The 24,425-nt window shown below is 41.4% G+C and overlaps 2 protein-coding genes across 10 annotated transcripts in view; one reads left to right on the forward strand and one right to left on the reverse strand.

The window, feature by feature from the left end:
* clcn2a (chloride channel, voltage-sensitive 2a) overlaps positions 1-24,425 on the reverse strand; it is a 44,025-nt gene that overhangs the window by 7,312 nt on the left and 12,288 nt on the right. For 4 of the 7 annotated variants that reach the window (XM_051412400.1, XM_051412388.1, XM_051412417.1 and 1 more), the window contains exons 2-20: positions 19,372-19,540; positions 13,179-13,310; positions 11,714-11,842; positions 11,174-11,307; positions 10,734-10,823; positions 9,171-9,194; positions 8,576-8,654; positions 7,481-7,606; positions 6,485-6,569; positions 5,934-6,035; positions 4,573-4,675; positions 3,243-3,398; positions 3,087-3,156; positions 2,880-2,990; positions 2,139-2,352; positions 1,815-1,948; positions 963-1,207; positions 455-566; positions 241-287 (exon numbers count right to left, since the gene is read on the reverse strand). In XM_051412400.1, coding sequence (XP_051268360.1) covers positions 241-287; positions 455-566; positions 963-1,207; positions 1,815-1,948; positions 2,139-2,352; positions 2,880-2,990; positions 3,087-3,156; positions 3,243-3,398; positions 4,573-4,675; positions 5,934-6,035; positions 6,485-6,569; positions 7,481-7,606; positions 8,576-8,654; positions 9,171-9,194; positions 10,734-10,823; positions 11,174-11,307; positions 11,714-11,842; positions 13,179-13,310; positions 19,372-19,540 — 2,262 coding nt within the window. Of the gene's footprint in view, positions 1-240; positions 288-454; positions 567-962; positions 1,208-1,814; positions 1,949-2,138; positions 2,353-2,879; positions 2,991-3,086; positions 3,157-3,242; positions 3,399-4,572; positions 4,676-5,933; positions 6,036-6,484; positions 6,570-7,480; positions 7,607-8,575; positions 8,655-9,170; positions 9,195-10,733; positions 10,824-11,173; positions 11,308-11,713; positions 11,843-13,178; positions 13,311-19,371; positions 19,541-24,425 lie in introns of those variants that run through there. The other 3 variants (XM_051412399.1, XM_051412397.1, XM_051412426.1) reach the window with 3 other exon arrangements.
* Positions 19,551-22,441, forward strand: LOC127370421 (zona pellucida sperm-binding protein 4). Of its 3 annotated transcripts, none has more exons than XM_051412461.1 (8): positions 19,551-20,303; positions 20,414-20,601; positions 20,848-20,948; positions 21,036-21,193; positions 21,263-21,455; positions 21,541-21,688; positions 21,768-21,843; positions 22,264-22,441. In XM_051412461.1, exons 1-8 carry the CDS (start codon positions 20,021-20,023, stop codon positions 22,383-22,385), a joined length of 1,269 nt encoding a protein of 422 aa, XP_051268421.1. In that variant the 5' UTR covers positions 19,551-20,020; the 3' UTR covers positions 22,386-22,441. The 3 variants fall into 3 exon arrangements, with proteins under 3 accessions (XP_051268421.1, XP_051268431.1, XP_051268412.1); XM_051412471.1 differs by having other exon boundaries at positions 20,851-20,948; XM_051412452.1 differs by having other exon boundaries at positions 20,851-20,948; positions 21,036-21,455.

The following is a 24,425-nucleotide window of genomic DNA, read 5'->3' on the forward strand; positions in this document are numbered from 1 at the left end:
GTGAGGGGGCAATGACTCACAGAAGTTTTAAAACAAAAATCCACGACCATAGCGTGAGATCACACAGGAAGACCCTGCTGCCTGTGGGTGGATCCTGCCTGTCAGCAGCAGGAGGAGGAGGAGGTTGACGGCATATGCGTGGACTCAGAGAGAGCACACACACCCACGCATACGATACGCGTCACATTCATACAGTACACTTGCACCCCCACACTTATTGTATCCTTCTCTGTTTCTCACCTCCAGCAGCTCCTTGTCTTGGTCAGCACAGGAGAGGGTCTGAGAGCCTTGGGGAGAGAAATAAAAAGTCAATTTCTATTAAATCTGGATTCTCTCTCTCTCTCTCTCTCTCTCTCTCTCTCTCTCTCTCTCTCTTTCTCTCTCCCTCTCTCTCTCTCTCTCTCTCTCTGTGTGTGCATGTGTGGGTGTTTTTTCATCAGTGTAAAGTACATACTATTTGGCGTCTCTGTGTCGCTGATGGCCGACACAGTTTTCAAGGCAGATTTCAGGGGAAGCTGGACATTGGTAACCACTGGACTGAAGGAGGAAGACTCCTCTGTGGAGATCTACATGGAGAATATATTAACAGAGGAGGCCAGACACAAGCGCACAAACACACACAGACAGAGACACAGACACACACACACACACACACACACACACACACACCAGAACACACAGAAAAGACAAATACGATGACATGCACATAAACAAACAGGACAGCACAGGTAAGGGCACAGACGACAGAGAGACAGAAGACATGTGTTAATGTAAATATAGAAATAAAGGACACATACAGTTTGTAAACACTTACCACAACAGCTGTCCAAAAACTTCATCTGTGCCTTTACCTACTGCTACATGCTTCACATGCTGTGCCTGATCCACTTTTTAGTCTACCGCTACAACCCCAACCCAAGCCAGACTTCGCCCCATCCCTGGCGCCCCCGGACGCCTCACACCTGTTGGGTGCTCACCAGGAAGCGGACCGCTTGCCGAGCGTTGGTGTTGGTCGAGGTGTTGGAGTGGGTGTGGGTGCAGGGGGAGCTGGGTGTGCTGTCGGTAGTCAGGCTGGGCAGATGATCCTGGGTGCCGTTGTCCTGGGCCAGCTGGCGGAGGTATTCCAGCCTCCGCTGGCGGCCCAGCTGAAGAGAGAGCAGAGACTGAAGCTGCAGCCGCTCAATGGATCCCAGCAGGATCATGGACTCTGAAGGAGAAGGAAGGCAGGAAAATGTATTAGGTACGTCTCGCTACAACTAACAATACAGCAATAAATCCTCCCTTCATGAAGGTTATAAAGGTCAGTTTTTGTTGTGTTAGAAAGGTGTTGATTCAACTGCATGATCATTTTGGAGGATGTAGTTTGTGGTGCTGTTGTTTTATTGCATTATAGCAGAATGTGTTTATAATATTTAATCCACATTGACTGATATAAGTGGGGTGGGGATAATAGGATCAACCTTCATGAAGTAGGATTTATTGCACGATGCTTTTATTATTATGCAGTCATTTTAGCTACTGTAGGTGTACCCAATAACCTGGCAACTGAGCGCACTGTAGGTTTAAAATTTTGGTCATAATATTTAAAAAATAATGCTATCAAATGGGTGAACTCATTTCAGCTGATTGCAATGCAATGAAACATTTGAACCCTCAGTTTCTGTCCTGAAATGCCGTTATTATATTGGCACTAGCATTCAAATATTTCAATCAAACAATCCCCTTGTCCAGAAATTTTAAAGGATTGCTGAACGAGTATCAAGTTGAACCCCAAGATGGATTTTTTCTGTATGCTTTTTAAGCTGTGTACTTACCTCTGGATTCCACCAGGGCCAGTGTTTTGAGCTGACCAGTCAGCAGCATCTCCTGCAGGTCCCGATAGGAAGAGTTAAGGGTGATGAAGCGCACATCCCTGACCATGATGTCCTCCACACGGATATTATATTTCCTGAAACATGGAGGAGGGAAGAAGAAGATAGAAGTTAATTATTGAGAAGGGGAAGCAGGGACTGTGGAAACAAAAGAGGGGAAAAAGGAGATGAAGAAGAGGCAAAACTGAAAACACATGAAGGCACAGAATCCCCCCAAAAAATAAAGAAACAAGTCAACAACTCCATCCTGAGCACACAAAGACTCACTCGTGATGGCCCATGCCCAGTTCAGGCAGATAAGGAAGTTTCTTGATGCGGATGATGGAGTCGTACAGCGAGGGTTGCAGCGACTGGGCCACGGCGTTGGCCAGGATCACAGCGATCATCACAGGCAGGATGTGGGAGATCTGACCAGTCAGCTCAAACACTATGACCGCTGTGGATACAGTGTGGGTGACTGCTCCAGACAACGCGGCAGCACCTGCGTAGGAGTAAGTGAATTTAAGAAAAATCTTTTTTTCTGTCTAGTCTCTTTAAAGCCATTCACTTGCAGCTAATAGAGGGAGATTTAGCGTGATTGATCAGGCATGTTTTAAACAGGAATTAAAAATTAGACGGCTCAATGGGCGATGTTAAATTAGAAATCTGTGTTTGTGCTATTAATCAGAGGAGAATTTAGTAGAAGATGGCAAATCCAAACAAGATTTTCTGCAGGATGTCATTCTAATTCATAACATTTAACGCCATCCTGTCACACTAACCACTGAGTCACGCCAGTGGCAATTTTGTATTCAACAGTTTTCTTTTTTACTTTTCAATTTTCATTAGTCACGTTCTATGAGCTGGTATGAGGTGATAAAAATGGCTGCAGCTTTGCACTGGTGTCAATTTCAGTCACACAGGGGAGAGGAAAAGTGACCTGAAAATTTGTTATCAAGGCAAATTAGATACGAAATGGTGAATTTAAGTACAGTGTAAATAAAAAAAAACTGATTTACAGCAACTCACCAACTACAGCATAACCGCCAGGAACTATGGGATACACGCTGCCGTCAGCATGTATGCCATCAGGAAACATGGTCGCCATGATTTCTCCAACAAGTCGGCCAAATGCAGCGCCTGTCCGTCACACACAGATACAATGAAATGAAGTTATTTTAAGGGGTTCTTACCACTGCAGGAGAAACATTAGAAAACACAGTAGACTTTATTCACCGATAAGAAAAACTGGCATGAAGGCGCCGCATGGAACAGGCATGGTGGTGGCCACAGCGGACATCCAGAACTGAGACAGAGAGACAAGTGTTGTGTGACACATCATAAAAAAAACAAAATCAAACCCTTCACATTCTCTATATGTCTAAAGCCTACCTTCATGATGATGAAGAGGATGAGTGTGATAAAGACGTTGACCTGGGGGTGTTTCCAGGCATGGTGGTGGCTGATGTAGTCAAACTCCTCCGCCACACCCTGACGGCACCACGTGCGGTTGTCGAACAGCGCTACCAGAGACTCGTGCTGTGTCAGCTGACAGGTCGACACAAGAGAAAAAGTGATCTGACTGTTGCCTATTAGCCACCATACCTGACAGACTACGTGTCCCAGGCTTTCTTGCTGTTGAATCATATTAGCTGGCTTGCTATGTCTTGTGTTGTTGCACTTGCTTAATGTTTGGCTGTGTTAGTAAAGTTGTTGACTTGCTTCTTTGATCATAAGTAATATAATTATAACAAATGAAAGTGTACAAATTGTCATATTTACGATAGTGGTATTGCAACTGGGGGCGCAAAATCACAGCAAATACTAAATCTTACATAGTGTTACTTTAATCCTTTTTGTAATATGTGCACTGCAAAGATTCCAACTGGTCATTTTGGGTTTATTATTTATTTTCTAAAGCAAGTGGGTGAAAAAATAATAATAATCGGGGTGAGATCATTTCACCTGCTTCACAACCCACTTTTCTAGAAACCAGTCTTACTTTCTTGATACCATTGCAGCAACCTGTCTTATTCTGTTTGTGTATATTGTATATCCCCACAAATGAGCATCACTGTCTGAAAACAAGGACAGCATAGGGGGGAAAAAGTTATTCTCTCAGCCCAACCCACACCTAAACGGCTTGTTATGCAGGACGGTTTTGCAGTGCGGTAGGCAGCACTAGCACAAAAATTGTGTGCTCTGCATCTCTGCCTAAAACACCTCAAAGTACATTTCACTTTGGTGTCAGTTTTTAAATGTTTCCACTTGCAGCACAAAGTGTCTACATCCATTTAATCTGAACCAGAGTCTGCGGGTTTTATTGTTGTAGAGATACTGCAATGTTGCATCTAGAAAGTTTTGTTTTTAGCAACTCATCAATGGGGTAGAAAAGCCTAAATATAAAATGTTACCAACACTCTGGCAATTACTACCAGTTTTCTGATGGGTGCATTTGTTTTAAAAAAATGTTTGTTTGTTTAAATGGTTTTAATTTTAATCCCCAAGATCTACACACAGGCTCTTTGCCACGTTTCCTGATATAGATCACTGTAAAGACAATGTTCTCTGCAGCCGAACAACTTCAACTCAAATAAGAGGAGCAGAAAAAGACCCGCAACCTGACACCAACTCTCACTTCATTTAAAATCACCATCAATCATCTACCAACAGTCCAGGCATGCTTTCATACTGTCAGAAGAGCGTAAAAGTATTTTCTCACCTGTCCAGCCATGAACTGCCCGAAGCCCGGAGGGAACGTGAGTGTGGAGATCAGCAGGGTGACGAGAGCGGGAAACACCAGGCGCCTGACAGGAAAAGATGGACTGCGGGGTCATTAATGGGTGTGCCTGTCACACTGTATGTACACACTTGATTTCTGGGTGGTGAGGATGGAGGAACCATAAATAGCTTGCTGTGATGTGTGAAACTGACCCAATTCATACAAGGACTTTACCTAGATTTCCCAATACTACATTAACATTTTGACATAAGACACAAGCTAATGTTAAATACAAGTTTAAGGGCACATGTAGATTCATCCTGAATGTTTGAGTTTTTTAATAAATAATTCAACACTTAAGGAAATTTAGAAGCAAGTGAGAAAAATAATTCTGGTGATCCATGAAGTTTAATCTGAATGGTTTTATCTCTTGTGTTTACAACTGAAAGGTCTGGTGTGTAACATTTAGGAGGGTCTATTGGCAGAAATGGAAAATAATATTCATAGATATGTTATCATTCGTATATAATATACCTTAGAATGAGCTATTTTTATCTACAGAGAGAGCAGGTCCTCTTCTATGGTGGCCGCCATGTTTGTATTATTAAATTATCCTTCCAGGAAAAACCTGCCAAAATTTTTTTCCCACCTTATTTCACAGATTTAAAAAAATATATATTTGAAAGATTATGCTGTTCTTAAGTCATAAATACAGGACATACAACTATGTAGATTAAATTACGAAAACAATTTTTCTCACTTGCCTCTCATGGCTTCCATAAATATAGTGATTTGCTGTCTTGCCGAGAGTTAAGATTAAGATAAGATTAAAATGAATCTCGTATTTGTCCCAGATATTGGTCCATATTGAGCAGCCAGTTAGCTTAGCTCAAACACTGACCTGATTCTGTCCAAAGGTGACAAAAGCCACTTACCAGAACCTGTAAAGCTCACTAATTATCACATTATATCTTATCTAGTTTATTGGTACAAAAAACTGGACGAGTTGTGGCTTTATGGAAGTTATGTGAGGAGATTTCTTGACTCGCAGTCATAATCACCATAAAAAACATAGTTTCTTGTTTTTACACTTTATTTTTGTACAGATTTAACACCCATAATATAAAGTGTTAATTATTAAGCTTTAAAAGGTGCTGGTAGGAAGACTTTGTTACCACCGGACGGAGTCAGGCTAGCGGTTTCCCTCTGTTTCCAGTCTTTATGCTAAGCTAAGCTAACCATACAATCTGGTATCTATGCTCTCATCTATGTCTTGGCTTAAAAGCAACGCGTGCATTGCCCAAAATGTTGATCCACTAAAGTGTCAAAGTTCTGTGTAACGTCAGGCGCCAGATACTCACTTCCTCAGGAGAAACTTGTTGATAGTCTTCTGTTTCCTCATGCACTCCACAATCAGCCGGTTCAGGTAGACAAACAGAGCGCCACCAAAACCACAGGCAATCCTACAAACAGAAAAGACCACACTGTGTAGAAACAGTAGAGCATCCTGGGACACAACAAAGCCAGCAACACTGAAAAGGAATCACGCTGCCTCTGAAATACATCTACACTTTCTCTGCCATTAAGTTAGTTACTGAGGCTCTGTGACAGGAAGCCAACCCTTGTTAATTTATTGTTTTTGTTTATTCTCTACAGCTTTTACTCATAATCAGCCAAGTAAAAAGTTAATTTCATGCCGCGTTCATCGAATACAAATCAACCTTCAGACTCTCAACAGGAATGTGAATGTGACTAGAAGGAGACTGGAGAGAGAGAGAGAGAGAGAGAGAGAGAGAGAGAGAGAGAGAGAGAGAGAGAGAGAGAGAGAGAGCTCTGATCTCTTCAGTAACTCAGGCGCCAAACTACTCTGGGATCAGTTTAATGTGGCGTCAGTCCAGAGAAACCCACTCACCCGAGGATGGCGAATGCTGGCAGCTCCTGAAGGTCAAACGGGAAGTCCAGACGGAAACGGGTCTTAAAGAGAGCAGTGATGGTCTCTGAGGAAAAAAGAAAATTGTTCTCACTCTGTGCAGATGGTGCAGCAATACATCAGTTACAGAAATGTACATATAATACACTTTCGAAAGGGACTCGACACTAAACACAACATAAATGTTTATATTGATATACTGTTGTGAAATATCTGCTAATAAACACAAAGTAAAGTATCTAGCGGGAGCAAATGCCAGTATCTAAAGGAATCTAGGGATCTAGAGGTATCTAAAAACAGGTGTTCTTTGGATCCAAGGACATAGCATGAGAATAAAAAAGAGAAGAGGTCAGACTTGCATGTTGCTTTGTGATCAATAAGTCATAACCCCCCCCAAAAAAATACCAAGGCACATTGCTTTGCAAAGATTATAAAGCCTTTAATAAATAACACCTACTCGTTTTGACTCACAGTCTTCTTCAGGGCATGAAAAAACCAAATGGCAGCTCACATATATATATATAGCAGGGCTGCTTCCAGCTGTCAGGCAATCAGTGCCCTGCTGCTTTTTGGGTATGACTATTGATCTCAAAGCAAAATACAAGTCTGACCGCTTGTCTTCTTTTGGTCATAAAGTCACATATTTTGTGGAATTAAAACTTTTTTTTTTCTTCTAGCTATTAGCTTGTATGCCACAGTGTTTCATCTGCTGGTCTGTGTTTGGCAAAGGCTTTTCTATACTGATGCAAACCTCCCCATTTATCTGGGCTCGTGGCTGGAGAGCAGACTGGGGTTCAGTGTCTTGCCCAAGGACACTTTGACATATGTACAGGAGGTAAGGCTCGAACGGCATGTAATTTTATGAGAGATTTTAATTATCATCAGTCCAGACAACAGAGAAGAAACATTAAAGCACGGGTAAAGTCACAAACAAACACAGAAAACTGTTATTAAAAAAGGTGGAATAAGGACTTTTACCTTCCTCCTTGTTCCACACTGCCAGCACTCTGAATATGAAGGCACTGAAGGTGGCGGCAAAGAAGCCCCTCCAGTAGTTTCTCACCGCAAAAAACGTTGAAGTGACCTCAATACTGAACAGCACCCCTGCAACACACAACCAAACACACTCATAAGACAGTCCCACTCACACACTTTATTTAAGAAAGGTTTTAAATAGCCATTTCTCGATCTAATCTTCGTCAAATAGAATAGAGCGTATCTTTACAGTACACCCGTCTGCTTCATTTGGCAACATCAACACATAATTCTCAAGTCTTCCACATTTACAAGCACGTCTCTGCCATCATCTTTAACATGTATCACACCTTACAATGAGTTAACGAAACACTGTCTAACACCTCACATGCTTCCTGTGATTGATTCTACTCTGCACACCAGAATAGAAACACACATTACAGTCTGAAATCCTGCTTAATGTTGTTGGAATGAAAAACAACACACTGGTATTTTCATTACTCTTTGGCCAATGTGTCATTTAAATTAAAACTGTAACTGTTGTGTTAAGAAAAGAGCCTCAAGAAAGCTTCACATCATACTTTAATACAATTCAAAGTTGTGCATAGAGTGCACTTCTCTCCCACTAAAATACAAAAAATATTAAAAATACTTTCTTCCAATGTCATATGTAACTTTTTGGGATCATTTATTTGAGTTTTCAGTTTTAAATATGGATTTTCCCCTTTACCTTCACTGTGCTATTTGGGGTAGTTGAGCCAGGTAGAGGGAATGATAGGTATGAAGGAAATGTATTATATCTAAAGAAAATGAGTTCACTGAAAACAGCTGCCTATTGCAACGGGAGACGACACTATGAGAGCTGTGAGAATCAAAACAGTAAAGTGCAAAGGTCTAATACTTGTGCCAAATTTTATGTTAATCTGACAAATAGTTGCTGAGATACAGAATGTTGTTCTGAATCACAGTTAGATGGAAGGACTGACCAAGATTGGCACTGCTAGCGGGGTAAATTTTCTCCTCATCTAATTATCTCCTGTAATTATCTAACCATAATTAGATAGCATTCAATCAGAGGCTGCAGCCATGTTGTCTTACCTCCAATAGGGGCGGCGAAGCAGCAGCCCACACCCACTGCACAGGCGGCCGACAGCATCTCTGTGTTCCTCAGCTCGTTCTGTCCGACAAGAATCAGATATACACACAAATAGACATACACACACGTACACAGAGCCACGCATTCAAGCAAACACACACACATATGCTCAAATCCCAACAGGTACACAGTACATGTGCGTGCAAATGCCACAGACACACAATACACAACAAATGCATTTCTCATGAAAAACAACCCACCAAAAAGTCACCAACTGTTTACAAATGCAACAGTTTTGCTGTAAAGCTGCAGCTGTTTCTTTACCCATTCGATGAGATTACACATATGAGCGGTGGGATATGGGAAGCCATAATTGAAAACCCAGAATTGAGTGTTGAATTCGTAGGGATGAGATGTTTGTACAGAAGCAATGGCAGCACAGATCGATGCCCCGCTGTGACGGTTCACTGAACAGAATCCAACAGCGCGGACAAATGGAAAGGCATCAATCTATCTCAGTTTCTGAAATGGACAGCATGGATTATTAATGTTGATGGAACTGGCAATAAAGAAACTATCTGACTCGTGCATTCATACCTTGCTTCCCTCAAAGGGCTCGTCCTTTAGCAGTGACGGTGAAGGAAAAAAAGACAGAAATATGTGTGAGTGCAATCTATGTAGAGTGTGGAGGTTACCTTTTATTTCCGCTCCTGGAAGACATCCAACTTATTATCCAAACCACACAAAATCAAACAAGCTGAGAATGAGCTTCAGCAAACACAGTCTTGATTCCACAGTGAAGTGAATTAACATGTTCCCAGACTGATTATGTTTAACGGCTGCAAAGTTGACCCCTGGACTACTTTCAGTCTTTCTAACTGTGCTGACAGCAGTTTTTCTTCCTCCACGTCACTGCAGTCTATCTTCCTCCGTACTGATGCCGATGCGGGTGCTGTCGGTACGTGGAGGAGAAGCACAGCGCACATGTCCAGAGCAGAAATGGACAGAAGCCCAGGGTGTGGTCTCACATGAGTGGAGGTCAGAGTGTGTCCTGGGGAATGGCAGAAAGTCAAGGAAACATCAAAGGCTTTTTAAAGAACAACTGTGATTCTGTGTTGTTCTTGCAGCTTCACAAACCTACAAGGACGGGGTTTGAATTTTGATGTAACTCACCCGTTTTAATTATATTAAGGCTTAAAGTTATTCATAATTAACGGCATGGCTGCTTTGAGTGAAAGGTCCACAGACTCTCCACGTATTTGCCCAGTTTTGGATTTGCCAGGAGCTAGTGGAGTCAGGACTGCCAGCATGGCGACGACCAGTCCTCACTGAGCTCTCCAGAATCCTCTGGATGAGGCAGACAATGAGGAGAAGTGTGTGACTGACCAGAGATGTATCGAAGTGTAACCTTAAGTGGATTCATTGTTTAAAGCACAGGCATGAAAGTGATATCAATCCTCTCGTCTCACTCATAAAGCAAAATGTCCTAAAATGGTAGAACTATTCCTTTACAGCTGCTATCTGTAATGTGATGTTAGATTTGAGAATTTGTTGTTGTTGTTGTTGTTGTTGTTGTTGTTGTTGTTGTTGTTGTTGTTGGCTTGTAGTGTCACTCAGTTTGAACTGTTAAGTTAGAAGACATTTTTGCATTTTCACATCAACAAGGACCGATATGAACCAATAAACATGATTATGAGTATAGAGAGCACCACCAACTGTTAACACACATTTCGCCAGATTTTACCATAGATAATAATAATACTACTACTAAGAATAATAATAATAACAATAATAATAATAATAATAATAGCAACAACAATAATAATAATAATAATAATAATAATAATAATAATATGTTACAATTGGGATGTATATATAAAAGGCCAAAGGTAAATTTTAAGATTAAAGATTGTTATATTAAGAAACAATAATGTTTTAATCTCTACATTTATTTCTGGGTGAATATTCCTGTTAGACACATCATCTTTAAAGAGCTTCACATGTTCAAACACCCAAAACAAGTCTGTATTTGTGCGTCAGTGTGTGTGTGTGTGTGTGTGTGTGTGTGTGTGTGTGTGTGTGTGTGTGTGTGTGTGTGTGTGTATGTGTGTGTGTGTGTGTGTGGGTGTGGAAACTGAATTCCTTTTTTATTGTAGTTACCATTTTAACCATGAAAATCCCACCAAACAGAGCAGCCATGAATTTGCTCAAGAGAGCGGCGCACAGACTGGCAACATGAACGAAGGGTCCCTGAGAGAGAGGATGAGGAGAGAGAGAGAGATCAGGATGTTAGTAGACTGAAAGCACATTGTATCACTGCGTGGAGCACGATGCACTCAAGTTCAGGGGCATTACTCAAAGACCTTGTGTGATTAAACCCTGCTCAGATTCAAACAACTTTATAACCCCCCAAATGGGAAATGCAAGTATTATTAGCAGTAAATCACTTATTTATTTTCCCAGCCATGACTTTAATGAGACTTGAAGAAGCAAGATTATACCCTCCCAACAGGAAACAGTCAAGCAATCCGTCATGTGTAATTTGTAACAACCAAGAAGACTGTGATGGGAGGAGATGAAGGAAAAATACAACCCTCTACCTCCTTCCCCAGAGGCATCCCACTGCCCAAAGCACAGGTCAGACCAATGACTTTGGCCACAAACGTCTTAAAGGTCAGGTACTCCTTCAGGACCACGCCCCGCAGGATCGTCTTCATCTCCGGAATACCTGAACCTGAGAAATGAAAAGAAAGAGGTGCCAGGTGGAATGATGGAGTGGAGAGAAAAGAAGAGTTGAAAGAAAGCAATTACAGTGAGAGAGGGGTGAAGAGTATGAATGAAGAGCAAGGGGGATGGGTGAGGGGGAAGGCTGATTGATATTCATGTAGTTTACTGTATGCGCATCGCATCAGAGATATATTTTATGGATTTCCTGCAGACGTGACCACTAAGAGACGTACAGAACATGTCCTTGGAGGCCTTATGGTGCATTATGGAGCCAATTACATTATTCAAATAGGGAAATGTGACCATGAATTAGAGATTGGAATACATATGTTTGTGCATAAATTGTTTAAATTTGTGTGTGTGTGTGTGTGTGTGTGTGTGTGTGTGTGTGTGTGTGTGTGTGTGTGTCTTACCCACAGCCTGAGGCGACAGTATCTGTGTGAATCCTGCTGAGAAAGTGATGAGCACTACAGGGTAGGTGACCCAGGCGATGTACTGCAGAAGGAGGTTACTGTCCAGTCCAGCATACATCCACTTCTGTGCTGCACACACACACACACGCACGCACGCACGCACACACACACACACACACACACACACACACACACACACACACACAAACAAGTAACAAAGTATAATGTGGTAGAAATCTAAACAATTTAACAACCAGTTTTACCATCTATCAAGATTTATCGGTTGTGAACATCTTCATTACCTTACTTTGAGCTTCCCTCCATGTTTTGTTCCACCTCTTCCTTATTTGTGCATTTTTATTCATCTTTTAGCAGCTCAGTTGCCTCCTCCTCCCCATTCATCATTTAGTTCTCTCTATCATCAAATTTACAGTTTTATAAAATACAGCAGAGGATCTATCTCTCTTTCAGTGGAGGAAGAAGTACTCTCTTACCAATACAACAATGTAAAACAACAAGTAAAAGTCCTGTATTCAAAACTCTACTTATCTACCTACTATTAAAATAAAACAATATACAAAAGTTAAAGCATTCTACTAAAAATTGCCCCATTGCATATATTGTTATGTTAAATTGTTAATGCTATTGAAACACTGTAAATAGCATTTTACTATTGTATCTGGTCAACGTGGAGTTTTAACTATTCTATGTACAGTTAGGTAGTTCCAACAGCAACCAAAAGGACGGGCCCCTCCAAAGGTTAACAAGATAAATATGAGGGTTTGACAGATGATTAATGGGGTAGGAAAGAGGGAAAAAACATGTTATGCACCACAAATTTGTACTAATTTGGGGGTAAATTGTCTCTAATCTTTGCTTTCAGGTCAAATATTGGATGGTTTTACATCTTTGGCCTTCAAACTGTTATTTAAATGAAACCATTTGTAACAATGCACTGTTCGATGTGTCTTTTATGTAAAAACTAGTAACTTTAGCTGTCAAATAATTAGTATATGAACAGTTATCTGTGTAAGAAGATATGATCTTACTGAAGGTTAATCATTTCAGAGGATTCTATTATTCAAAATGTTCTTTATGGTTCAGTATCAGTATTGAAAACCAGCACCTGGGGAATTAATTCAAGTCTCTGTGTTAAGACTGGTGCATTTGATGCTTTGTGGGAGAAGAAATGTATGTATTGATCTTTTAAATATTAATGAAAGCCACTTTGTTAGCTTCTGTTCAATATCAATTCGACTCTGTGGCAGAATGATGGTCAATTTGTATTAATATTTTACTATCTACTTCCATACCTGTCAATATATTATAAAGCACGACTCCTTGTTGATTAACACTTTTACAACTTTGCTGCCTCTGTGAGAACAGTCCATTATTCACGGTCTGTCTATCCATCTGTCTTTGTGACTCTTTTGTCTCTCTTCCTGGCTCTCTGGCTCTTTCCTACCTTCTTGGCAGAAGGCGATGGCGTAGTCCATGACCCAGCTGACCAGAGCCATGAGTAGACCCAGCAGAATGAGGAAGATCCAGTCCTCCCCTACCCGCGAGATCAGGAACTTCTGGCAGCGAGACGCACACACTGAAGGCACAGAGACAGAAAGAGACTGAAAGTAAAATCTCTGAAATGAATCTTCGCATTGTGTGAAGAGTGATATTTGCTAGTGTGATACTGAAATGAAGCAGAGAGGAAGGAAAAGTGAATATGTACGAAGGATGTTAGACCAGGGAAGTCAAGGCAAGTACATATCATCCGCAACAATCCAAGGTGGTTTTAGGTTAAACATAAGAGTACGAGGAGTTTTTAACTGGTTTATAATTCAGTTTAATAATGGTGTATGATCCATATGACCTACATGAACAAACAAGACCATTATCTCCTCTTCAGATTCCCCTTGAAATCAATGAAATGAAGCGGTGGAGACACCTCCGCTTCTGTCCACAAGGGGCTGCCAGTATCAACACAAAATAAAAGTGGCTTCTAAATATTATATTCTATTAATTTCTACACACTGTGATGGGTTATATTATATGTATTATTGTTACAATGAGCAGGACTACAATGTCAGGTATTTAATTAACTCGATCAGCCAAAAAGAGACATTAATGTGTACTTTTTTTCATCTATAAATGGTGTCTCAATTTAATTTCCAACTATATAATGATGGATATCACTTTTGTGGTATAAAATGTTCCAGAAGATCGCCCATCTCTAAGGCAAGGTGGAGAATAATGAGTGCTTTAGAGGCCCCTGCCACTGAAAATTTTTTTGTTTATTCACTTGAGTGTTTGAGTTTGACATAAAAACCTTTTCAATTGTTTTCATGCTCATCTGCTGAGGAGGGAAAGTTTCTGTTAACCTTCATTTTTTAAATTTATTTAACACATATAGGCAGTGTATGCACACTGAGAATGGACTGTTCAGTAAAGCAGGAGACATCTTGTGTCCAACAGTTAAACGTGAAATTAAAAATATTTGGATATTCAATACAGGAGGAATAGATGTAATTTTAAGAATGTTTAACGAGGTAACACGTTTGTTGTCAGGCACAAATTTACAAATTACAATTCTACTTTGGCAACATCATTCTGAATTAGTTTCCTGACACATTTTATGGGCAATATCTGAGAAAAGACCAATACATTGGTCTGACCTCGATGAAATAAAAGCGTCGCCAAGGGTTTATGATGCCAGGATGTGAATCCTCTGACAAATAAAATATCAAGTTTCACATAAAAAACTAAAGAAGAATGGGGAATTATAAACACAATGAGTAGAGTGGACAGAGAGATATTATCTATAAAGCAGGCGCGAGTGAGCTGTGAAAGAACAATAATAAACTAAAGGAAGTTATTATGTGGAGAATAGAGAGTGAGTGCATCACTTTATCTTCATTCACCTCAAATATGAGAATACAGAGACAAAAACAAAGCTAGGTCACGGTTATAAATTCTACCATTACATTATAATCTATAACTCTGAGCTAGGTCAGCTAAAAGAAGCATCACTGGACTCATTTCTTCTCTCTTGTCTGCGGACATTGCCAAAGCCTGGAATTCACTTCAACATCCAGAGCATTCATAGATGTGACGGTCCCTCGAGAAGCTAAAAATGTGCTACTAACACATTTATCAGATCCATATTTCATAAAAACACGACAGTCGTCACTCATGTACACTTATATACTGTAGTGACGTTTGCCACGGGGGAAAAAACTTTTAGGAGAAACCAAGAGAGCAACAGATGTGAGGATGAGACAGGAACATCAGACAGACAGTGTTGCTTAATGGATGAGTTGGTGATATTTTTTATTTCTCTTGTTGCCAAGAGCAACAATTAGTTAATCCTACTAATATTGTATTTCCTGTGTAGCCAAAGCCAGATAGAGATTATCCCTCTGTGTCGCAGTCCTCCATTACTGTACGTTATTGTTCAAAATCTACACAGCTGCACTTTTATTTTAACATTATTTTCACCACCAGTTATCTGCCAATAAAATCTTGTCAGTAAACAGTTTAATAATTTAATGAATGTTCAGTATCAACATTTATGCAGTTTGCCAGACATGTTAAATACAGTAACAACATTTCCCCCTTGTGCATGCCTCAATTTGTGTGTTTGGGCACCGTTCCTCGACTGCACATATTGTTGGATCATTTTTGGTCTGGTGGATAGCGAGTGCAAAAATCCATTCAATCCAGTAGGGATGATGTTATTTTCTCCAAACTGCTCGGGTACAGGAAGTGTGGAGAGGAGTGTAATAAACTGAATCACCAATTCTCTGATACATCCAAAACTAAACATCATGAGGTTCAAACATTAAGTATATTGCATGGTTTGTCCTTCTACTTTAAAGCTATACTCAATATATTTTAAAAGCAATTGGATGATCACCAGAATCTGCAGCTCCCCTCAGCTTTACAGAGAGTTTCAGCTCATTATTTAGATGTCTGACCGGCAACTTCACTGTTTTGGCTCGGCATCACCTCAGCAAGAAAAAAGTCAATCGATTGTCAATTTTATAGAGCTCAAGGCGATCCCATCAAATGTCTTGTTTTATTTCCTCCACAAATTCAAAACTCAAAGATATTCAATTTTCTATCTTGTAAAACATGAAAAAGCATTAAAATCTCTCATTTGAGTGGGTGGAACTTTAATTACTTCGCCGATTCATTTTCTGTCATTTGTCTAATTGATTAATCCACTAATTGTTGCAACTCTAGTGACATGTTCCTTTGTTCCTACAATAAATGGCCATTGATGTACATTTTGAGTAAATCCTCACTCAATACTCACAATTACTGTGTTTTAATCTGCTGCACAAAATAGACCCTGCAGAAAATAGCAATTTACTATTTAGCACCAATTAGTGTTTGGTCAACACAAAAATGAAATTATATTTTGTGACCGGTTTGAAAGGCTTACATCTTGAGTAGGATCCAACAGGCTTGGGGCTGAGTGCTACTGACAGAAAGTCAGAAAGTATACAGAGAGGGATTAACACATCACTGGTTTCGGTCATGGGATTTATTGACAAAAGGAAAAATATAGAACAGAACAGACTTATCCTTTAAGGCTGAATTGTGTTTCACTTCTAAATCTTCAATCTGGATGTTCGACTTGTGGAAAGTTTCGGAAAGCTTTAAAAATGAAAGAAGGCATCCAAACTACTTCTAAAAATCAAAGAAATGTATAAAACATGACAACAATCTCAGATACAGACGTAGACGCAGAGAAGTCATCCTCTGAATATTTTTGTTGTCTGAATGACCTTGCTACTGTATAGACATAATAAACAGTAAATTGCAGCAGTCTTTCTGGTGCAGGATTCAGGTCACAGGGGGGGTTAGGTGCTGAGTCTCCCGAGGGAGGTGGGGGCACAATTGTGTGCATGATGGGACGAGATGCCCAGCAGCCAGGCCACCTGCTGGATGGCGAGTTGCTAACAGAGAAAGTACACAAGCACATGGAGAGCACATACAAACAGTCATGCGTACACAAGCCAGTTGTATAGTGGACACGCACCAAGTTAAAAAACATATTCAAAAGATAATATGTTATCTATGTTCTTCACTGAATGTATAATTTTATTCCAGTTCATTGGACAGTCCCCCCCCTCTCTCTCTCTCTCTCTCTCTCCCTCCCTCCCTCCCCCTCCCCCTCCCCCCCTCCCTCTCTCCCTCTCCCTCTCCCTCTCCCTCCCCCTCCCTCTCTCCCTCTCTCTCTCTCTCCCTCCCTCCCCCCCTCTCCCTCACACACACACACACACACACACACACACACACACACACACACACACATCTCGTCTGGCACCTGCAAAGCCACATACTTCCGTGTGCATCTTGGCTCGCATTAACATCCGCAGGCTCAGTGGCGTTCACAGATGTCTTCTCCTGATCCCATAATAAAAAATGATCACACTCAACGCCAGACATTTCCCCCACCTCTGCTAGTCCTGCATTGCATCACCTTAAGCCAACTGGCTGTAATCAGGAATAATTCTAAACATACAGGAGATTTTTTCACCTCTAAAAGAGTATATACAAAAGGCACTGAATGCAAAACAAAACACCACATGTGACATAATACATTAATGCCGGTCCTTGGGGCAATCTGAGTAATGTCAACTATAAAAGCGCTATAAGATTCACTCTGTGAGTCAAAATAAACACAGTGAGGCAGTGCATGTTTTTAGCTCTCAATCATGACCAGTAGCAGAGCCTTTGGCAGCATGTGTAGGCTGCCTTGTTCAAAAGCTGCGGCTCCAGTTACTGATCCGAACACACACTCTCGTAGTCCATCACCCACATAGATGATGTTCCCACACAGCTACATAAGAGGAAAACACTAAAACTCCCACTCCCACCTAAATCTGAAGCTCCTCTCCTTACACATTACTTAACAGGACAACAGCAGAACCCGTCCAGCCTGAGCGTCTAAAGACAATTCTAAAAATACAAACACCTTTTGATCTATGACACACAGCACACAGACAGCGAACACACAAATCACTCTGGCTGGCTCCTGATCTGAGAGTGATTGTTTTAAATGGCTTCCATTACAGCGAGCGAGCGAGGCTGGGCTGATATAGTGTAGCTTTCACCTATGGTGCAATCTATCGCGCTTTAATCAGATCACTAGTCACAAGGGCAAAGAGGCAAAGAGACGGATCCTGGAGAACAGCCACATTGGATCGCTTGTGCAAGCACATGTGAAATCAAAGGCTCTGCCTTTCTCTCTTTTTTAATTTTCTCATTTTTACTGAGATTATCTGAAGTGTTTTTAGAATTTATGTACTGCTTTTTGTGTCTAAAAGGCTCAGTTCAACCAAATCTGGGGACGCAACTAACAATTACTTTCATTAACAGCTGGACTGATCTTTTTCCTCAACTAATCTATTACTATCTGATTCATGAAGTTTTTGTTAAGGTTGTGCACCCTTAAGGCAAGTTTAAACAGCTGGAACTGCATGTCCAATAATTTGGGGGAGGTAAACATGAAGTATAATGTTGCCATGGATTCAGTGAGCTACACTGTGGGCTTCAGCCTATTTTTGTTTATTCCTTGGCAAATTGGCATCATTAAAAGAATGCCGAATTGGCTATTAGCAGTTGCTGCTTGCAATGAACCCATGGATTTACACACAACTATCACTGTGTTAATTACTAAAGAAGAATTTTGCTTACTATCATAGTCGACTAACAAATCCAGAAAATTATCATATTCAAGAAGATTACTATTTTTGCTAAAAAGGGTGTCAAATCAGTCTATTTTCAAATAATAGCTATATTTAGCCAGGCAGATCATTTACTTAGGTTCTAAGATATGCATCTCTAAGTTTCATCCAAAACATACAATGCAGACGAGGGGAATTTCTATTGTGATGTGCACAGCGTTGAAAAATGACATTGCAATGTGCCTTTCCAAAAAAAGTGTCCTTCTTACTGTTCATAATCCCCAGACATGAGTGTGAAGAGTTTGTATATGAACTATTTCTACAGCAGAAATTTGCTCTAAGGTTGAATTTTAGATTAACTGATTATTTAAGAAACGCAATGCTGCTCTGTTGACTTGCAAAAAGCCTTTGGTTGCAAAACATACACAAATGAAGGTTTAAATTAAGTATAAATAAGAACAAGCTCACACACACACACACACACACTTATTGTTGAGTACATCAGTCTGAAGTACAGCTTTCTTCTGGTGCCACTCCCTTATCTGCAGTCATCTAGGAAGACTAGACATAAAATAATCTGACAGTTCAGATCAGAGTCCTGCTCACACAAACAAAAACACACACACAGGGCCACTGGCAGCCAGCAGAGGGGGCTGTCTTTGTCTGACATTGAGACAGCCCTTGTTGGCTGGAGGTCATTGCCCAGATAAGTCACATTTAGTAGTGTTCACATCCTCTCCCACTCCCTTGTGTCAGGTAGCTGCTCTGCTGTAGTTTAAGAAGTCAGTGTTTTCTCACAACTTTCACACTTGCTGGAGCACCAGTCTAACACACACCCACACCCCCTTTGTTTGTGAGCACTGAACGCTGCTTTGGTCTGACCTTCACAGCATTTCAGAGCACTACACTGCCTGCACGCTTTGTTCCTGCTGAAGATTTAGGGCTTGTTACATGATCATCACTTACATTGGCACTTTGCACAGGGGTCTTTCTCATACTCCAGCAGATCTGCAGCACGACTACGAACGCTGGTGCTCCTCCGCAGTCCTCCACCATCCCGCACTCCTCCATCCCGTAGGCGGGCCGCTTCCTCCTTGGCGTACACACCCAGCTCCTGGGTGTACCGCCCATACATCTGTGTATATGAAAGACACAAGAAGACAGCTTTTATACAGGTGGTGCAAGTGGGAGGCAGAGAAAGAAATGTCAGTGTGATGCAGCAGGTTTTTAGTAGGGTCACAGTAAAGATAGTCAGCTTCTGTGAACACACTGAGGTTCAAACTCTGAGTAAACAGAGCCAGGTGTCAGAAAATTCACTGCCTGCAACTCACAGCTCCTCACTACACAGCTTTTTTTAGAAAGAAAAAAAAATCCACTCAGCTTTGACTCAACGCTCTTGTAATGACTTCTTCTCTTCAGACAGATGAACAGACGATAAGCTCCACCTGTCGGCTCCCAGCTGATTAACTCTGCAGGGCTGCCACACAATTGACTCCTAACGATGAGAGGCGGAGTTCTTTGCAAACTACACATAATCAATCACGTATAAAGCCTGAATCTGAGCCATAGGTGTTGTTGTTGGAGTTTTGGCTGGTGTGTAGTTACTAATACCATAATGGAGCTTTTCAAGTGTCTGTTTGGTGTTGCGGTAGTGGTTGTTGTTTTGGCTTGTGAAGTTACTGCCCAGCCTCACTGGGCGCTGCCTCTGCAGAAACACCAACCTCTTCTTCCTCCTCAGCATCAACAGTCAAAGGTCCCTCCACCTGCAGCTCCCTTTGATAAATGCCAGGTGGAGCAGAGTGAGAAGATCCAGTGTGGGACTCGAGATATCACCACTGAACAGTGTGAAAAAATAAACTGCTGCTTTGATGGGCGGCAGTGCTACTACGGGAAAGCAGGTATCTGTGCTCTCTAGAGTAGTTTCTAGTGCCTCTCATGCAAATGCTAGTGTAAAATATCTCAACTACTGCAACACAGAAATTCATCCTTCTATTCTTCTCTCATCCAGTGACTGTGCAGTGTACCAGAGATGGCCAGTTTGTGGTGGTTGTGGCTCGAGATGCCACTGTGCCGCACATAGATGTGGATTCAGTCAGCCTGCTGGAAACAAACGATCCCTCTTGTACTCCTGTTGACTTCACCTCTGCTTATGCCATCTTTCAGTTCCCTGTGACTGCATGTGGCACTACAATTAAGGTGGTTGGTGCAGTCTTTGCTTTAGCCAATATGTGAGAACTTTAAACATGGTTGAAGGCTGTTTAAAAAAAAAAAAAGTCATGCCAAATTGATAGGTGCCCAGCATGAGTTTCTCAACCCTAAGATGACTTCTTATTTGAGAAGCTTGAAACTGCCTGTTTACCATGTTTTTGTTTAATAGCTGTTTTTTGGTTTTGTGTTTTTTTTTTGTGTTTTTTTTTTTTTTTTTTTTTATTTTCCAACCAGCAGGAAGAAGAGGGTTATGTGGTGTATGAGAACCACATGTCTTCCTCATACGAAGTGGGAATTGGACCCAGAGGAGCAATCACCAGAGACAGCCATTTTGAGTGAGTTTGTGTAAAATCAATCTCCCTGATTGCTTTTGTGACCCACTGAGGTTTCCTGAGATAAATCCCTCTACTCTCTTCCAACAGGTTATTGTTCCAGTGTCGATATTCTGGCACGGCTGTCGAGGCTCTGGTCATGGAGGTGAACGATGTTCCTCCACCTGTGCCGGTCGCTGCTGCAGGACCCCTCAGAGTGGAGCTGAAACTGGGCAACGGACAGTGTCACTCAAAGGGATGTGTGGAAGGTGAGCGGTGCTCATACCAATACCAGCTAGTTCAGAATCGCTGTACTAAAACCACTATTTTGATTGCAGAAGAGGCAGCGTATGGCTCCTTCTACACTCAAGAAGACTACCCAATCACTAAAGTTCTGAGGGAACCAGTCTATGTCCAGGTGAACATCCTGGAGAGGTCTGATCCAAACATCGTCCTGAACCTGGAGCACTGCTGGGCCACTTCCACCCCCAATCCTAACAGTCTGCCACAGTGGGATATTCTGGTTGATGGGTATATAAAAATATTATTTCTTCACTTGATTGTGTAAAATGTAGTTTGTATCGTGTTTAAACATAAGCTCTTTTGCCGGTTGCAGGTGTTCCTACCATGATGACCGTTACTTGACCACAGTGGTGCCTGTGGATGGATCGTCTGGACTCCATTACCCAACTCACTACAAGCGTTTTGTCATTAAAATGTTTACATTTGTGGATCAAAACACCTTCACTCCTCAGAAAGAGACGGTACAGTTCATTATTCCCTTCAGTGACTATCTTACTGTAGTTTCTTTGACCAAATATTCAACTTTCAAACTTTCTTCAGGTGTTCATCCACTGTGCTACAGCAGTGTGTTATCCCAGCAGCACAAACTCTTGTCAACAGCAATGCCACAGGCAACGTGAGTAGAGCCTTAACTGTAAAATATGAATGCAACTGATCTCTTTATCATTAAAAATGTAGCCTTGTGGCATTGCCAGTTGAGCCCAGTTAGCTCAGTCAGTAGAGCTGGCGGCCCATATACCGAAGCTGAGTCCTTGATGCAGCGGCCCAGGGTTCGAATCCGACCTGTGGCCCTTTGCTGCATGTCATCCCCCGTCTATCTTCAGCTGTCACATCAATAAAAGCCATGACAGGCCTCTAAATTGTTGGCACAACAATTGCTGACCTTCATTACCTTGACATAAATGCAAATTTGGGAATTCAGAGGCTAAAAAAACTGATCATGGATCTGCAGACAACACCCCCCTTCCCCATTTAGCATTTAAAAAAAATTGTCAAATCTAAGATGACAGGTGCACTTTTCATCCTTCTCTTGCAGGAAGAGCTGTAGCTGCAGTGAGGAAAGTTTCCTCAAGTCAGAGGGCTCTAGTCTCAAGCGGTGAGGTGATCCTGACCGAGCCGAGGGCTCCATCTGCTTCCAACACCAAATTGAAGAGATGACACTCGACTGGCAGCCATATCTGGCCGTGACTTTTAATAAAAGCTCATGCTCACAACCTGGGTCTTGTCTGAATTGCTATTTGAAGGTCACTTTTTTTTTCTATTTTGCTGAGGTAGCCTGTGCAGAGGCAGTGTAGTCGGCAAGTAATGCAACCCCTCTTCCTGATTTGTGCTGAGAAACCACAAGGTTGCATTACAAATGGATACTTCTCTGCAAGTGCTTAACCGAAGATGTACAACGAACAATAAGATAAATGTGCACTAATTATCAACTGAAAATTAAAGTGAAATGTTCTTGACTAGTAACCAGTCTTACAGTACTGATCTGAACATGATTCAAGCCTTATCTCTTTCTGGCGTGCGACATTAAGAGGAGCATCACGACTCCTCCAGGCTCACTGCTCTTCTCCCCCTCTCATTCTTTATTTTTGATAACAGTCCCTCAAGGTTTTTCTCTGTATGCTACAACTTGCAACATCTCTCCTCCACTGCTCTGCACACCCCGCCTCCCCTTTTGTCCCACTCGAACTCCTCCACCCCCTCCTCTCCTCATTGAGATGGGCATCACGACTCCACCAGACTCGCTCTTTCTGCCCGCATGAACAGGAGGTGCAGAGGGAAAGCAGAGCAGCCGTATAGGTTCAGTCTGACTGACGAGCAAAGGGAGAACCATGCTGTCAAGGATGCTCATCTCCCTCCATGTCAACTGCCAACCTGCTGGGAAGCATTTAAGCAAGATGCAAGCTATACATCACATTCAGACAGCAGCCTTGTCTATGAGCCACACTGCAAAATCCCACAGGAATTGGCCAAAAGGTGCCAGCTGACAACCATTAACAGCTGCTGTGTGGACATGCATAAACATGTCAAAAGGAGTGAAATGTAAACAAGTTTTGCCACTGGTTTAAAAAAATGCTGTCAATTAAACCAAATTGGTGGATGCAGATCAGACAGTTTGCATGTGTGTGTGGCATAGTAAATATTGGGGAAATAATTTTAGCAACTGAGAGTGAAAACTGATACTTTTCAGTCAGAACTGGGCTTCAATCTCCCTTGTCCTAAATCCCAAACAGGTCTTTCATTCCTAAATAAATACAACTGTATAACATTACAAATTCTAATATTGACTATGCCTTCAAGCTGCAGTCTCTCTGCATTTTTTAGAGCTATCCATTGAAATGGATTCGCTTTGCTCTCAAAGCTACAATGAAAAACAGAAAATTAAGTATTAAAGCTTTTGAGGCAAAGACAACACAACCTTCAGCATTATTTCTAAAACTAAGTAAGGTAATCATGTGCAGCAATGTCATTTTGTAATTTCTAGTAATTATGTATTATTGTATTTTTTAAAGACTCTTTTTGGCACTTTTTTGGAAGGTGGCAGGAAAGCAAGGGGAAAGAGAACATGCCAGAAAGAGATCCCCTGCCAGAACCAGACCAGGGACAATGTGCTTATGTCACCATTAGGCCACAAACTACAGATGGAAAATAATCAGTTTGTTCAGTTGATTCATAGTTCTAGTCATTGACATAATTCATTCCCTTTTATCTAAGCTATACGGCCACATTACTGTTCAAATGTACTTCGATATGTACATCAGTAAGGGAACGCACCACCGCTCATACCACAACATTCTGTACTGATTCAGACTTTAGTTGCAACAGAGTTATCACATCATTGTTTCTGTGCCGTTAAGTCACCCACTATTTTTATCTATAACAGTGACGGTCACACACAGAATCTGAAAAGCAAAATGACTACAGTTTAGAGGGCAGTGGCACATCGTCTTCATCATTTAGCCTGGGTTAGTATTTCCTAAATTAAGTGACCCACATCTGTCACCTTCTACAAATCTTGACCAGTGACGTAATGCGTGGAGATAAGTGACAGACACCGTCGGGTTTCCCAGTTGGTAACTGGTCTACATTATCATCACTACACTTGGAAATTAAAAATCTATTCACAGCTACACTGAATTACAACTTTCTTACTGAATCTTGTGCATTGGCGAGCAAATTGTCATGCACCCACGCATACAG

Source organism: Dicentrarchus labrax, unplaced genomic scaffold (genome assembly GCF_905237075.1).
Source record: "Dicentrarchus labrax unplaced genomic scaffold, dlabrax2021, whole genome shotgun sequence".
Classification (NCBI taxonomy): Eukaryota; Metazoa; Chordata; class Actinopteri; family Moronidae; genus Dicentrarchus; species Dicentrarchus labrax.